General features: G+C 36.6%; 1 protein-coding gene and 1 pseudogene across 2 annotated transcripts; one reads left to right on the plus strand and one right to left on the minus strand.

The window, feature by feature from the left end:
- The first annotated feature begins 4910 nt into the window (after positions 1-4910).
- LOC103964817 lies at positions 4911-6872 on the plus strand (annotated as a pseudogene).
- Positions 6873-9504: 2632 nt separating this feature from the next.
- LOC103964816 (SNF1-related protein kinase regulatory subunit beta-3-like) lies at positions 9505-13937 on the minus strand. Of its 2 annotated transcripts, XM_048569587.1 has the most exons (5): positions 13762-13937; positions 13431-13524; positions 11519-11687; positions 10148-10235; positions 9505-10073 (listed from the first exon to the last, which is right to left on the minus strand). In XM_048569587.1, the coding sequence occupies exons 4-5, from the start codon at positions 10172-10174 to the stop codon at positions 9747-9749; spliced, it is 354 nt and encodes a 117-aa protein (XP_048425544.1). In that variant the 5' UTR covers positions 10175-10235; positions 11519-11687; positions 13431-13524; positions 13762-13937; the 3' UTR covers positions 9505-9746. The 2 variants fall into 2 exon arrangements, with proteins under 2 accessions (XP_048425544.1, XP_009376070.1); XM_009377795.3 differs by lacking the exon at positions 11519-11687 and having other exon boundaries at positions 13762-13935.
- Positions 13938-17706: the final 3769 nt, after the last annotated feature.

Below are 17706 nucleotides of genomic sequence, written 5' to 3' on the forward strand. Positions count from 1 at the left end.
ATTCTAATTTTCATTTCATTCATGGTAATATAGTTTGTTGTAGACATTAATTAGGTGAACTAATTTTTTTACATAATATATTCAGATACACTTTGTATTCTTCATTTATTAGGTACATTAAATTATTTAATATATTTTGGTATATCTATTTCAGTATAGACATTTAAATATATTAATTCAATATAATACGTATCAGTACCTACATTTTGGCACATACATTTCGCTACAAACATAGAGGTACGTTAATTCATTATAATAAAATTCATTATTGACATTTAATTACATGAATTCATTTTAATATATTTTCAATACCCTCATGTATTTACATTTTTTTTATGTGTCACTATCTTTTTTAATGTTTTATCATTTAGGTATATAACTAGAGGAAGTAAAACAAAATAATTAATTTAGAACATGCATAGTAATAAATTTAAATATCTAATATGAGACATTGAATAAAATATATATAAATAATAAAACAAAACAAAAACAGAATTTGAATTTGAATTAAAATATACACCAAAGGACTAGAATCAATATGTACACTAATATCAGCGTTTAATTAAATTTCAATTTTTTGTAAGAATAAAATTTCAAAACCCGCTAAAATTATTGGGTAGTGATGGATGGAAATTTTGAATGGTGAGGTATAAATAAACCAGTCCGAAGGGTTCTAGCAAATTAATTGTAGGCCATAGCTGACACACCCCGACCGAAGTCAGGGCATGCTGGTCGTTACGTGAGAGTGACGTAACCATGTGCACAGTGCGGAAGCTAAGAATAATAATAAAGTACGAATAAATAAAAACCAAGCTATACACTGAGTAAATAACATACATGTGCAAGCGTAAGTGTGAAACACAATATTCAGAGTAAGGAAGACCTAGTGTAGTCCGGGGAAACAAATACTAAATAAACACACCTAGAGGTGGTCCTACACTGGTGATAATCTGTCAAATATGCCGAGAATTCCTCGAGAGCGACCAAAAGAGTAATCCAACTAGAACTTGGAGGGGCCGCAAAATAGAAAGTGTGAGTGGGCAAAAACAAAGCTTTTCAAAACCATTTCAATAACAAAAGTTCTAACCCCTCGCCGTAAAACCTGTATAGTTTCCCGAAAAATAGAATATGCACATATATATAAAACATGCTCAGAAATATGCCATGTTGAATGCCTCTAAATAAAATGCAAGTACTCAGGTAATGTCAATCAATGCCATGTAATCTGTCAGCCGGAGTCACCTAACGTGACCTGTACGGCTGAATCTAGAGCTCAATTCCACAACTCACTAACTATACCTGCACATGAGTCGGAACCACCTATGGTGGTCTGTACGACAAGACTAGGTGTAAATAAATACGCTCAAGTGCTACGATCACGTGAAGACTGGGCGAATAATTGCGGGTCATCTACGAGTCGGAACCACCTATAGTGGTCTGTACGACAGGATTGTGCACCTAACTTGGATCTAAGATGAGCGTGTGGTGCGGGAGGTGAACATCACGTGAAGGATTGTGTCCTACTCTGAGCGGAAACACTAACACCGGGGGTACAGGTTATGAGCTCTCTATGCATCTCATATCACTATTAATCACAAACATAAACCAAAACTTACCTGACACTTCCCTGTGCGTCCGCAGCACCAAACATATATATATATATATATATATATATATATATATGCAACTACTAATGCATAATTAAATAGGTATCGCAAAGCATGGCATTTAAAACATATAAACGTTTAATTTCATTTTCTGGGAAAATCACAAGTATATAGGTATATACGGAAAACCAAAAGCCCACTCACTGGTATATAGAAAGGTCGTAACCCCCTTGCCTCAAGTGACTGCGCTCGTCCTCGAGATAGGTCTCACCTAAATGCAAAACAACTATAAAAACGTTAATTTAAAGCATATAACCCAAACTAGGTAATAACTTCTCATACAATGCTCAAATAGGGTGTGTGAATACACCAACGTGATCTACTCAACCTCACGAACATCCCCATATTTTTAAAATAATTTTACAACGCCGTACATGCCCCCACACGCCAGCCAAGGCACGACCACATGCGCCGTGCACACGCAGGCACGTGCCTGGCACACTGACAGCATCAGTTAACATCGTTAGGAATATTTCGTTATATCTGACAGATTCCGTTAAAGTTAACCTAACGCCGTTAGGAATATTTCGTCCAAACTGACGAAATATTCCGTCGTCTTCTCCGAGCAACCTCCGGCGTCGTCGTCGTTGCTGTAAAACCGGGAAAATTTCTAAACTTCATTTCTCACTCGTTTTTCACCCAAAATTCACGAAATTGATACCAAAATGAAGCTTACAACTAGAGGAACAAAACCTTACCACTTTCAACCACTAAAACCAACAGAATCTCGCTGGAAAAACTCCACCAAATCCAGCCAAACCTGCAACTCACGATCCCGACGTCCAAAACCTTCAAACGAACCACCCCGAGCTTCCTAAGGACCTCACCAAGCTTCCTACAACCCTGAAATTCCCAAAAACACATGATTTTACGTGTGCATGAACAGTACCCCGAATTGAACATCTCAGGTTCGACGTGAAAATGAAGGTGTCCTTTCCTGAAATGGGTATGGTTGAACTCGTATGAAGCTCACGAACACAAAGGTATAAGTCTCCACCACGATTACCACGTTTTCGAAGGATTTGATCTTGTCCGTACAAAGAAGAAAGGAAAGGGAGAGAGAGACAGGGATACGGGACAGGGAAAGGATGATAATGAGTGTGGATGTGTGTGTGTGGTCCAAAAGCAACCAACCAAAACCCCAAAATAACCACACAACGAAATCTGAGACGGGCTATCACAATAGCCACAACTTTAGAGCATGTTTGGCAATACAATTGGAGTGGTTAAAGTGTTTTAGGATAATCAAAAGTGGCTTTGATAAGATTATATGTTTTAATTACGGTGCTTTTTGTGTAAGCACCTAATAGACAATTCTTCAAAAGCACTTCTAAGTATGTAGTACGAAATATGTGAATTTTTCATAAACATTCCATCTTGCTAATATAATAGGCTTCTAACGAAAACATTGATGAGCATATTTATCTCAATTAATGCTAATTATTTATACATGTGTATGTGTAATAACATCATAAACTTGAGAGAAATAGTTTTAGAATACTAATTTATTTCGTTGATCCAAAATTTTCAGCAATCAATGATTTTTTTTTTTCAAAAAATAAATAGAGATCATATTCCAGAATAAATTTCATTCGATAGTTTAGAGAGAATTCACGCAATTTAAGCGTTTTCGACAAGAGCACATTCAAGACATGTAAATTTTCGTATTGTTTGCAGAAGTTATTATATTACAAGTTGGGTGCTCATAGATTGCATTATTAACCAATCGAAGTGATAGTTTACTACTTGCATATATATACTTTAGGTTTATGCAGCTAAGGATTACTCCAAGGATTATTAGTCAAAATGCCCCCTGAAACTATTATTGAGTCTCAGTTTACCCCCTAAAATTGATTTTGTCTCACTTTGCCTCCAAAAACTGACATTTTCAACTGTTTTGTCTCACTTACCCACCTTAAAAGTATTTTAGACATTTTAATTTTTACACCTTTATTTACCTCTATCCCACACACTAAACAAGTCTCAATTTTATCTTTGACAACCCTAATTCAAACGCACAAATTTTGGGCATTTTTTAAAATAAATTATTCTATCAATAGAAGAATTTCAAGCAACAAAATCATTGTATCAACCAAAATAAAGGTTACATTTGTTCGTAGAGCATCACTTGCATGACATCCATGTATTGGCTCCAAAATTTGCAATTGAAAATATTCATTACAACAAAATCATTATACCATTAAGCTATCATATCCAAAATACTTCCCAAACCAAAAAAATCATTTAAAGCAAATGTACACAGTTTGAAACAAAAAATTTCACATTGTTGAGCACCAATTCCACTAGGCATGAGCTTGTTCAAACTGTGCACATTTGCTTTAAATGATTTTTTTTGGTTTGGGAAGTATTTTGGGTAGGATAGCTTAATGGTATAATGATTTTTTTTTTTTTTTGTAATGATGAATATTTTTTAATTGCAAAGTTTCATGGATGTCTTGCAAGTGAAGTGACTCTACGAACCAATGTAACCCTTGTTTTGTTTGATACAATGATTTTTCTATTGATTGAATAATTTATTTTAAAAAATGCCCAAAATTTATGCGTTTGAATGAGAGTTGTCAAAAATAAAATTGAGACTTGTTTAGTGTGTAGGCAAGAAGTAAATAAATGTGTAAAAACTGAAATGTCTAAAATACCCTTAAATTTAACAGTCCATTAACATAAGTGGTTAAAGTGAGACAAAAGAGTTGAAAATGTCAGTTTCAGGGGGCAAAGTGAGACAAAATCAATTTCAAAGAGTAAACTCAATGGCAATTTCAGGGGGTATTTCGACTAATAAGCCTTACCCCAATTAAACAAACAATATTAAAATGTAGTTTCCTTTTATTTGTACAAATTCCAGGCCGACTTAATTCGGAGTTCATTGACTTAATTAATACTTGGTTTGGTTGTCCCTAATATGCAAGCTACTTGTTAATTAACCAGCTGGTTGACCAATTTGGGAAGGTTACGGTGGTCCCTTGGGATATATGATGAGACTTTTACTATTCATATCGTCATATGCTACGAAATGGATCACACAAATGTTGAGAATCTTACTCTTGCCCGTTGGCTCTTCACAACCCTTCACAATGTCAACTCCAAGCCCTATATAAATCCCACACTCCCTTTGTACGTTCCTCATACAACACCTCGAGTCCATTTCAGTTCTCTGAGTGCTGTTTCAAAAACCGTTCCGAGTTTCAAAACTCTAAATCCAAACCCCAAAATCCGGAACCCGAAATGGCAGATACCGAAGGTGAACCCGGAAGTTCCATGCATGGAGTGACCGGCAGAGAGCAAACCTTTGCATTCTCAGTAGCATCACCAATTGTCCCAACAGACACGACTGGCAAATTTGACTTGCCAGTCGATTCGGAGCACAAGGCCAAAGTTTTCAAACTCTTCTCATTGGCCAACCCTCACATGAGAACCTTCCACTTGTCTTGGATCTCCTTCTTCACTTGATTTATCTCAACATTTGCAGCTGCTCCTCTCGTCCATATCATCCGAGACAATCTCAACCTGACCAAGCAAGACATCGGAAATGCGGGGGTTGCCTCCGTCTCCGGCAGCATATTCTCAAGGCTTGTGATGGGTGCGGTGTGTGATTTGCTAGGGCCACGCTACGGCTGTGCGTTTCTCATAATGCTCAGCGCACCCACTGTTTTGCATGTCGTTTGTGTCTGACGCTGGGAGTTACTTAGCAGTTAGGTTTATGATCGGTTTTTCCCTTGCAACATTTGTGTCGTGCCAATACTGGATGAGTACAATTTTTAATAGTAAGATTATTGGGCTGGTGAATGGGACTGCGGCTGGGTGGGGTAATATGGGCGGTGGGGCCACCCAGCTCTTGATGCCATTGGTGTTTGACATCATCGGCAGATGTGGAGCAACTTCTTTTACTGCCTGGAGAATTGCATTCTTCATTCCTGGGTGGCTTCATATCATTACTGGAATTATGGTGTTGACACTTGGCCAAGACTTGCCTGATGGGAATCTTGGTGCCTTGCAGAAGAAGGGTGAAGTTGCCAAAGATCAATTCTCCAAGGTTAGTTTTTTTTTAAACAAATATTTTTTTTATTAATTCAATCACTTTCAAAGACCAAGTTGCTAATTAATTTTATTGATGTCTAATTGATCAATTTGATTACTACTGTTCAGGTTCTGTGGCATGCTATCACAAACTATAGAACGTGGATTTTCGTCTTTCTCTATGGCTACTCCATGGTTTGTTGAGTTGTCCATTGATAATGTCATTGCTGAATACTTCTATGACAGGTTACTTTTTGTTTATTTAATTACTATTTTTTTATTATAACTATTTTTACCATATGTTTTGATGAGCAATATAATTAAGCATATATTAGGCAACGTTTTCTAATCATGCATGTATATATAAGTAATGTTACACTTATCACATATTTGTATCATCTCTTTAATAAAGATAGACCCACATGTGTCAGCTAGCATACAATCTCATTAATTTCTTTCTTGAACTGTACTAATTATGTTTATTTTGTTTAATCGAATCAACAGATCTGATCTAAAACTTCACTTAGCCGGCATCATTGCTGCATCATTCGGCATGGCCAACTTTGCGGCGCGTCCCTTTGGTGGGTGCGCTTCTGATCTAGCAGGCAGGTACTTTGGCATGAGAGGCCGGTTGTGGATTCTCTGAATTCTTCAAACCCTAGGAGGAGTCTTCTATATATGGCTCGGCCGAGCCAATTCACTGCCCCTTGCAGTATTTGCCATGATCCTCTTCTCTATAGGAGCCCAGGCTGCATGTGGAGCTACCTTTGGCATCATCCCCTTCATCTCCCGACGTTCCCTCGGCATCATCTCGGGCCTCACCGGAGCAGGTGGGAACTTCGGGTCTGGGTTGACCCAAGTAGTGTTCTTTTCAACCTCAGCGTTCTCAACTGCCTCAGGATTGTCTTGGATGGGGGTAACGATTGTGTGCTGCACTCTTCCTGTGACTTTGGTGCACTTCCCACAGTGGGGGAGCATGTTCCTTCCAGCTTCCAAAGATGTCGAGAAATCGACAGAAGAGTTTTACTATGCAGCTGAGTGGAGTGAGGCGGAGAAGCAGAAGGGGTTGCACCAACAGAGTTTAAAGTTCGCAGAGAACAGTAGGTCTGAGCGTGGTAGGCGGGTTGCCTCTGCTCCAACTCCACCAACACCACACCTTCCCATGTTTAGCCAACAAAGGGAAGGATCAACATGCACCAATTGGTCCAAGTGGAAAACTCGAATTATCAGAAAGAACTGCTTCTACATATATGAATGTCAATCCATATAAAGAAGATGGCATACGAATTGGTACAAGTTTTATTCGTATTATCATCCATGATAAATTTTAATGTATTTACTTTTGCTCTGTATGATTACGAAACTCATTATGTGTTTTCAACCCGACCTGAGTCGACGCCTCGAAGGATCGATGGTTCCTGGTCACCATTAGCTGTTAAATATAAGAATCATTTAGACGTTTTATTTGGGGAGTGCTTCCCTCACCCAAGGTGTGTAGGCTAATCTCAGATTCGCTACAATGCTTATATATGATTTGACCATCAAATTAGTGATTGTACCATTATATTGTAAGCATTGTAGTCAAATCTTAAGGCCTGACCAATCTAATTGCCACCATATCGGCGAATCTTTTACAATCAAAAGAACCATAATCCCGACAACTAGAAATTCAATCACTTCATAATCCGCCACATAAGAGATATTTCGCACAAAATCACCAACAAAACAGTTAAGGGGACACTCTTTACATACAAGTAGTGTCGACTCCTCAGATAAATTGCAAAGGAAACAAATATTGTCCACTACAATAGGTACTCTGGGCACAAAGCTACCAGTTACATCATGATAAATCGCATCGATGCCATCATGAGACATGAACAAAAGGCACAAGCCCAAAAGGGTGAATTTAACACGAAAAAACCTTGAAGGGTAGTGGAAAGTTGAAATGTCCAAAATAACCTTGAAAAAAAAGTTATGTGCAAGCCACATGATTTATTTTGGTAGAAAATTTAATGGAGTTAGATGAGATCATAAAATGATTTTAAAAATTTGACATGACAAATTGCTTTAAATTTTAGTTCATATGATAAACTGAAAAAGGTGTATAAACTCATATGACATTTCAAGACTTTCCCTTGTGTACAGGGGCAAAATATTTTCATGCCAAATAGTGTTAAAATATATTGCTAAACTGTTAATCCAATAAAGTGTAACACTTGTGCAAGCCTTATAATTTGACAAAATAATATGTTAAACAAAGTAAAAACATAAATGTTTATATAGCGCCTGTGTATGTATACATCAATGACACATGACATGTTAATTTATACCAGTAATTTATTGCAACTTGCAAGTTTAAGGTGGCCACGTTAAGCTAAAAAAACACACATGTCCTGCAATTTGCAAGTCAGTCAAGGGCTAACGAGATGGATGACCTTTGACATCCATTACAATTCATCACATAAGTAATATCTTTTATTAAGTTGCCTTACTCGTTATATATACTAACCATTATCAAATTGTGTATTGTTGAACACTTTGGCCCACGAAACTCCTACTTATAATTCCCAGATGACAGGTCAAATGTTTCATCTCTTCTGATCACAATCTGTAGGCTTTTCTTTTCTCATTTATCGACCGCTTGCTCGACCTGTTTGATGGAGACACATAAAATATGATTTATTATGCAATACTTCACCTTTCAATTGCTCATAGACTTCTTTGAGTATTGTTTTTTGAGGGCTTTCGACAACACGACTTGGTATTTTGTAATTGGAATTTGTTGGCCATGCGTTGGAGGGACCTGTAATTGTGGCCTTTATTGTTTGTTTAAGAGATGCGAAAAAGCAATTGTGTTTGCTGGCCATGCCATATTATAAGAGCTTTTAGTATTTTGGAAAGAACTCTCTATGATAAGTACTCCATGCATGTATTGGTCAGATCCTACTAGTGAAAGATAAGAATGTCTTGGTTGGTCTTCGATCTAGATAAATACAATTATTAATTCCACTTCATCCGAATTGATATTTATTTCTTGAACAATAAAACTACGAAACACATAATGCCATTTCTATCTATATATCTTCAAACTGATGAAATGAAAAGCGGATCTAGGTTTAGCCTTTCATATATTATCTTCACTACCCTTTATCTACATCTCTATTATCTTCACTAGCTATGTGACTAAAGCACCTTTGCGAAGGCCACTACGTGACACTATGCATTGTACCAAAGTCAACCCAATTTTGTGTATCGACAAATTGAATTATTGAGTTCTAGTGGTATTCATAGTGGTGGATAATAGTTTAGGATTTGAATATAAGTAACAGGGAATTATATATAAAGGTTTAGCCTTTGTTATATTCTGTATAATGTTAGGCATATTAAATAAATTTGTTCATCAAATGATGTGGCACCAATCAAATTTGAATCTCATTCTGTATAATGTTATAAAGGTTTAGACTTTGTTACATTCTGTACAATTGCACGCACCCAAATTTGTATCTCATCCCGTAGCTTTTAGTAGTTTAGAATATTATCAAAAAAACCCATCCATATTGTATTACAATAATCCTCTTACTTCCCCCATTTGGCAAGGATAAGTAGTGACAGTAGGAGTTGACCACTCACATTACCAAAATAATTGGAGCACAAAATAAAACAAATGAATTATATGCTTGGGAGATAAGCTTCTAGTCTTAGGTCAAATACATATATATTACGAATAATTGAATGCATGTTTCTGCAAGAGTTGCGTACTTCATTCAACCACATGATGTGCATTGGAGAAGGCTTCCTTATCTGTATAAAGCAGGCATTTTATATTCACAAATGCAATCAAATGATCCCAATCATTTCAAATAAACAATTCTCACATGAGATCATAACCTAACCAGCCAATTCCACGGTATACCAAGTCTACCCTGAAGAATATATCAAGTCTACAAAGAACTCGGCAGAAATCAAACCTAAGTTCATAAGTTTCTGTGAGGAAATAAGTATCTTTCACCACTAATTTAGGTGTATCCTCCTAATGTTCGATTCCTAACTGCTGGTAGTGCCCCTTCTTTGAACTGGTTTGTAAAGCACAACTGTAACAAATTTTGAACGAAAGCGATGAGTGAACCCAAGTGCGACCACAGATTGTGGGGTCTCCTGTTTCTCAATGTAAAGATGGTTGAGTGTCAAGTTTTGCGGTAAGGGAAGAGTTCCAGTAGTGTCTGCACTTGCTGGGTAACTAAGTAACGTCTGTTGTAGCTGTGGAGGGACAAGAGGTGGATCCTGGGCCTCGTCTTCATTCCCTGGGTACACATTGTTGTAACTTGCATCGGGTGATCTTAAAACTTCAAATCCTGCAACAGTTGCTTCATCCTGCACACAAAGTGTTAAGGTTGCCCTATTTTGTTTGTGTAGACAATAAAATCACTAATGTTCCAAAGACTTACATAATCATCACCAAATGAGTTGTTCATGTTGGAACGGGAACTAGCAGGCACAAGATCATCAACAGATGAAGATTATATGACTAATGACCTGAAAGAAAGTGGTCTACTTCCATGAGACTCGCAGATACGCTAGCAGTGCATGAACATGCAAACATAGGAGTCTAATTGCAGACCAAGAAGAAAGCCAGAAAATTCTACCATTTACTGCAACATGTTAAAGTCCAGGACAAACAACAGAATGGCTATGGGACCCATGTATATTATTCAATTTTTACTTTCTGATACTAAAGAAATCTAATCTGATATAGTTGCAAAGAAAACTAGAAATCCTAATTTGCAGAGTCAAAATCCTATCAGCTTTATATAATTATTTCACTTTAAATGTAACCACACCCTTACAGTATAATATCCCTCTCACTTAGAGTAGAATATCGTTGTATCAAAACCACACCCTTTTTTTCCTCTTACACACCCTTGTTCAATCATGTTCGTTGTTTTCGTTTTATTTAATTATAGATTATTAGTTTTGGGTCAAGCAGTCTAATGGTTTAGGACAGAAAAACTAGTGGAAAGGACCAAATGTTGCAACTCGGGATTAGTTTGAGCACCATAGCAACTTTTATGCCAAGTTCAGGGACAAAAATGCAACTTAAGGTATAATTCAAATACCATATCTACAATTTAGCGGTCAACTTTTTTACATAAATCTAAGATATGTTCTAAACTACAATTATAAACAATAATATGTGCATCATTTCTTACATTTAGAAGTGGATATGCCTAAAGTAAACAAATACAAGTCACATATCTGCATCATTTGAATAGCATGAATCATGGATATGTATATGATTTATATATACACTCCCCAACCACATTGAAATGGCAGTTTGATTGATGCCGGACCTTTTCAAAGTAAGCACCATTAATGATTGCCACACTGATGATGTTGCAGAAAGATTTATGGAGGGTAGTTTCAGGAAATGGGATAAATGATTTAAAGGAAAAACCCAATGGTTCAATGTACTTCTGGAGGAAATTTCTAGGTTGATCTCTAAAACTTGGAAATAGGCCGCTGGCCATAGTAATACAATTTCAAACTTGTGAAAATTTCTTTGACCATATATCTTAATTTATGAAAGAAACAAATTTAAAAACAAATCCGAACTTAAGAAAGGACCCCAAGATCACTATGAGATCCCATCCAAGCAAATACCAGATAAAAAGAAAAGTGAAGCAACTGCATATTAAAAATTTCTTTGTGAAAAAAACGAAAGAAAAGAACAGTACAATCCCTTTTCAGTAAAGTTTCTCATCACCAGACCAGACTTAACCCAAATCAACACTTTAATGTATAGACCAACTATTTCTCACCCTCTAAGATTCTTCCAAGGATGCAGTGATGGACTTCACTCATCACTGACACTGCTTCTGAAATAGTGAGGAAGAGCAAAACTCCAGTCTCGTTACATAAAAAATTCAATAAATGAAATCACCAGGACAGGTCCAGAAGGCGCAAATTTTGAAAAGACAACTCGTGCAACTGCACATTCAATGAAAACTCAGAAAATCATACAGAGAAAAATTGAATGAATTGGAATAAGATTCCAGCAATGAAGTGTCTGATGTGGCCCAACTATTTAAGAGGTGGTTAAACTTCATAATTTTTGTCTACAGGACTGAAGGTGCATGTCTCTTTCAGTTATTTGGCTTGACTGGCAAGCTGTTATCTCTTAGTTTTGTTGTGGGAGAGCCTCTTAGTTGGTTTTCTTCATTTTGGTTTTTCTGTTTTTGTAGTGGTCTCCTTGAAAACTGTTTCTGTTTTGTAATTTTGTTCCATTTGTTTGCAATAAAATGTCTCTTTCTCAAATGAAGGACTGAAGGAGGATAGATGCCACCTTCATGAGCTAGCCCTAACTATAAATGTTAACATACAAAATTTCAAAAACAAATAATTGTTAGAGCTGACGATCAAAAAGTTTTTCCCTTACTCAGCTAAAAAGTGTTAAGCAAATCTGTCACAAGCTTCTTACATTGCCCAGGTAAAAGTATTTATCTGAGATGGTTTAGGTAAAAATTCATTGATGCGCAGTAGGCATTGCCTCAAATGTACACTTTAACAAATAACAACACATATTCATTAAAAAATAAGTACAAAAAGGCCTAGTTACAGCATTGAGGAAGCTTCAGTTCAATTAGAAATCTCTTGTGCAGTTAAGAAAGGGAAATTAGTGCCTTTAGTTCAATAAAGTATTTACTTTTTCTTCTTTTTTTTGAGATACAGTAAAGCAATTCTTTATATAATAGATACAGAAGAAACTAGATTAGACATTGGATCAGTGGTTGCCATAGAGCTAACAGGAGCAGATCGCAACAGAAAGAATGAAGGATACAGAAAAAATGATGGTAAGTTTGTAGAGTTATACAGGGATCGTGAAAAAGCACGTACACTCACACACATTACTCAAACAAACACATAAGTACACCAAACCAAACAATATCAATAAGTAATACACTACAAGAAAATCTACACAAAACTTCCATATGCAATCTTCTAGCTAACTGCATAACATTGTATATCCTGCTATTTTCCCCTTCATATTTTATTGTAATATTCAGTACCAACAATGAAAGCCTCAACATTAAGAAAGCAAAACCAAACCTATGGAGCTATTGCTCTGAAATATTACCCAAATCCTCCTATTAAATCATCTTTTAGTGTAAATATGGAAACAGTAAGCTCATAACCAACAAGGTATCCGCTACGAACTCTAGAATTCTTGGAGCAAACTAAATACTAAAGTTCCTAAATTCCTACAACCACAAGGCCTAACATCTAACACAATTTACAACTGGAAGGTCATCTTTGAGCCCAAATGAATTCAGATCAAACAGACAAATGCACGCACAACCGCTGAAAATAGAATTCTTTGAACTAAAGCTAACCTATATATCCTCGGGAATAAATGCTATACTCTAAGAATGTAACCACTTTGATTTGCCTTTTTCAAGGGTATGCATAATGGCATTTCTTATTCTAGTTCTGCCCATACATAGCACTCATCGGCATCCATTTTTATAAATTGAAAGCTTAATCTTATACTCTTGTTTTAATTATTTCAATATCTGGGTCATATATTGTTCTTTTATGAATTGTACAAACGAAAGAAGAATCATCCTGCAGGGAATTATATCCTAACACGATTAAACGGGGAAAATCCATAAGATTAATCAACCTCACCAGATATCAATATGCCGGAAATTGCATTTCAAAGAAGAGACTTACCTGATTGGAGTGAAGCTCCAACCTTTAATCACCAATCAAAAACTTGTCAGTGCCACCTTACTCCTGGAACCAATTAGAAGACCCAACACTTCATCTGGCAAAATCAGGCAAACCCAGATAGAATCAAAGGCAACCCATCAGATATTTTACCAAAACAGAACTACCCAATATTCTAAAGGCTGCAAATTTTATGGATAAATCACAAAATGAAAAAACTTTACGGCAGAGCAAACCCAGTTTGGGAATAAGTTCAATTCAGTCCCATACAAGAAGACCTACGGTGGGATTTCAAGGTAAAAGCAAACTGGAAAGAATCCAAGAAAATCTTTACCTGATTGAAAATTTATACTGAAAAGGGTTTGAAAGGGGGGCAGGGGATGTTGGTTGGAGGAAATGGCTGCAGGAAATCCAGCTCGAGGGACTTTCTTCTAGGAGATTCCGCCAGGCTGGTCCGCAGCGCTAAGGAAAAACAAAAATTTCAAAAACAAAAATACAAGCATGCTGTTCTTGGTTTTTTTTCAACAAAATATATTATCTACGCTAAGAGCTAAGAAAAAAATAAGTGAGTTTAGCTTCACAATTAGTTAGAAATAATATAGTTTAAATTCGTATTTGGTGAGAATCCAACCTAAAACGGAAGACCTCTTACTTACAAATAAAGAGTAATATCACTAGACCATAGTAGTAAGTAAATTTTCCTTCAAATTTTTAATATGAAAAGGAAAATTACAACACCGAACTTCTCGGGCAAGAAGGGGTCCTCACCCTAATGATTTTTTAGCCAAAATGACCTCTGAAATTGTTATAATTTTTTACTTTGTCATTGATAATGAAAATTGATTGAAGGGGTCTCTGAATTTGTCCGCCGTAATTTCGTAAATCATTTTTGTTTCTTAATATCCTCGTTAAGTTGAGGGATTGGTTTGACAAAAATACGCTTTAAAATGTGGTCACATGGTTATTCATGACAATTTAACGAGGATGTTAACAAATTTTCACAAGACCAAAATGATTTACGGTGGACAAATTCAAGTACCAGTTCTATTGATTTTTATTGTTATAAACCAAAGTTAAAAGTTATACGAATCTCAATATCATTTTGACTAAAAGAACTGGCCAAGTTTTAGAATAATTAAGAAAATGACATAATGTAGTAGAGCATTTGCAACGAAATTGGCATCTTGAAACATGAGAGGAGTGAACATAATGTTCTCAAAGAATTGAATTACGTTGGAGTGAGTCCGAAAAACCGAAAAAACTGAATCGTTTACCAAATTAAAACGAAAAAAAAAAAAAAAAAAAAGACAAATCAAAACCAAAGAAACCGAACTGAACCGAAAGCTATTGGTCGGTTTCAATTTTAGTGGTTCAGAAATTAAATCGTAATTAAGTGCAAAATGGCGTCATTTTGGTTTTTACCCTTAACCCGCCATCCCACGTTTAAAATTTCTCAGCGCAACAAGACCCAGTCGCCCACACCTCACTGTGTGGACACTTCCTCACCCTCACTCCTCACTCCTCAACGTGACAACGCAGGTCGCCCACCTCGACGGACAATTCTTCCTCGTGACTTGTGGTGCTTGCCTGCTCTGCTTTTAAGGTCAGATCATTAAGGTATTCCTCCATCCTCATCTCGCTTGCCTTCTCAGCTTCGAATTCGGAATTAGAGCTATACAGGGGTTCCTCCTCAAATCATCAAATTTGTCTTCTCATAAGAAACACAAAAGTTGTTCCAAGTGTTATTGCATTTAAGAGTGTGAAGTTTGTGCATGGTTATTCACTGCTAATGTTGAATATTTATGTCCATAAATTGAGTTGTTGAAGACGAAGCTCGGTTAAAAGCAAGGCCTCAAGCTCAAGCTCAATGAAATCAATTAGTTCTCGTACTCGAAGAACGTCATCTACCTCATCGCAAGTACGTAGCGATCTATATAAACAATTTAATTCGTAACAAGTATTTCTTAGGACTCAAATTGTTTAATGTAATTGATTTGTTGTAGGCGGACAATGTCGTCGAAACCTATGCCTCAATTCTCCAAGGAGGCACCTCAACAAGTGCCTAGTCCTCTTGGTGGATGCGAAGAACGCTCTTGGGCGACTTGACGAGGAAATAACTCAAATGAGCAAGTAAATGAAGATAAGATCTCTTGGTACAAACTACAAAGTAAACAAAGGGTCAGTGGTTTGGGATCGCTTTGATAGGAAAGATGTATAAGCTATAACAAAAGAAATGGTTCATGCATTGCCTAATCCAAGAAAGTGAAGAAATCTATGAAGGGTACGCACTTGAGAAGCTTCAAAAGGATTCAGTACACAAGACAAGGCATGGGGAGCTAAAACTCCATTAGAACTAATTCACACTGAATTTTTGCAGACCCATGAGGACCTCTAAACAATTGAAAACATGTATTTCTAAATCTTCGTGGAAGACACCCACACCCGAGCCACGTGAAAAACACTCCTCACAGTAAACACTCCTTTCTTTTCAAAATGCCACACCAACCTGCCGTCTGGCTTCCTAACATTCAAGGGAATGGAACGCGTCAGGTCAACCTCAAAATCTGAGAACAAGGAGCCCATTTAGGACACATTTCATTTTTGAGGCTTGTCTTCGATTAGGTCTCGGTCATTGACGATATTACACACATCCGGCTTAGGTGTGAACACCTTGTAAGAGGAAGCAAAAGGCGGCCACCTATCAGTCCAGGTGTTGATCGAATCACCACTACCCACTTAGCACCTGGATCCTCTTTCGATGATGGTTCTAGCAGCACAAATGCTTTTCCAGCAATAGGAAGCATTGCTTTTCACAGAGGCATCCAAAAACGAAGAAGTGGGGTAATACTTAACCCTCGCTACGAGAGAGGAAGGATCACAGAGCAATCTGGTCAATTGATTTTATTAATTTGAAAATAGAGTTTTTGCTAAAATACACCAAAATTTCGGGTTCAAACCAAATTATCTATTTAATAATTGATATCATACTTGTCATGTTATATTAAAATTATGGTATTAAAAGGTGCTAGCGCTAGTCGGGCAGTGAACTCAAGCTTAGCGCCTAGGCGGCTAGACGAGACCTAGGTAGTTTTGGAAATTTTGAGTAGAATTTCAGTGTTCCCCATTGCGCACCACCAAAAGATCTCATCACTTTATAAGGCTTTGTCCCTTATAGAAAGTGATTTGAGTGATAGACCATAAAGAATAAAATTGAGCTCAGCCTTGGAGTTGGGCTTTGGGGTGTATTAATTAATTGATAATTAATTATCAAAATACCTTAGGCCTTAGGGCTCTTGGGCTTGGGCTCTAATAATTAAAAGCAAACATCCCTCTGAGAAGATGTCTTCCAATAGATGCATTCATTCTCCATACATGTTGTGAATAGGCATAATCATATTATATATACATCCATTTGCATGATATTTAGAACACATAAAAACATAATTCTTCTTCTACAATCCAAAGCATTATTATTGAGAGAACCATAAACAAATTCGCCAGAAGTTAAGTTTTCTGGTGCTGGAATTTTAACTTGATCGTTGAATCCTAGCGAAACAGACATCCGTAGAACTACAAGCACTGAGTAGGGACGAAATATCTGTTGTAAGGACATTGCAGGACGCGAGCCTTGATCTTTAGTTTTTTCTGTTTAATATTATTTCATGTTCATACTCTGTTAAGTTAGTTGTTCGCATTCATCATTTATTAGCATATAAAAATTTATCACACATTGTTGATATCTATCCAACAATCTTGAAACAGATAATTCATGGATCAACAATCGTGAATGTGAATGGCGCTGTGTCAAAATACTCTGAAAGTCTGAAAAGTTCAAAGGGCTAGATTTTAAGAGATGGCAACAGAAGATGTTGTTTTTCCTAACAACTATTAATCTTGCTCATGTTGTCAAGAAAGAAGCTCCGAAGTCTAAGAGAATCCAATGACAAAAGAGACTGTCATGGCAATTAAAGTTTGGAATCACTCTGAGTTTTGTTGCAGAAATTATATTCTGAATAGTTTGGATGACAATCTCTATGACATTTATTCTTTATACAAGACTAAAAAGGAGTTTGTGGGAATCCCTAGACAAAAAGTATAAGATTAATGATGTTGGTTCAAAGAAATTTGTTATCGATAAGTTTGTCAAATATACTATATTAGATTCAAAATCTGTTGTCTCTCCGGTCGAAGAAATCCAGAAATTGATCTATGAACTGCACTCCGAGGGATGCGAGATCAATGAACATTTCCAAGTTGGGGCGATAATAAAGAAATTGCC

The sequence above is a fragment of a genome, unplaced genomic scaffold, assembly GCF_019419815.1.
Source record: "Pyrus x bretschneideri cultivar Hongxiangsu unplaced genomic scaffold, Pyrus_bretschneideri_v1 Contig5, whole genome shotgun sequence".
NCBI lineage: Eukaryota > Viridiplantae > Streptophyta > Magnoliopsida > Rosales > Rosaceae > Pyrus > Pyrus x bretschneideri.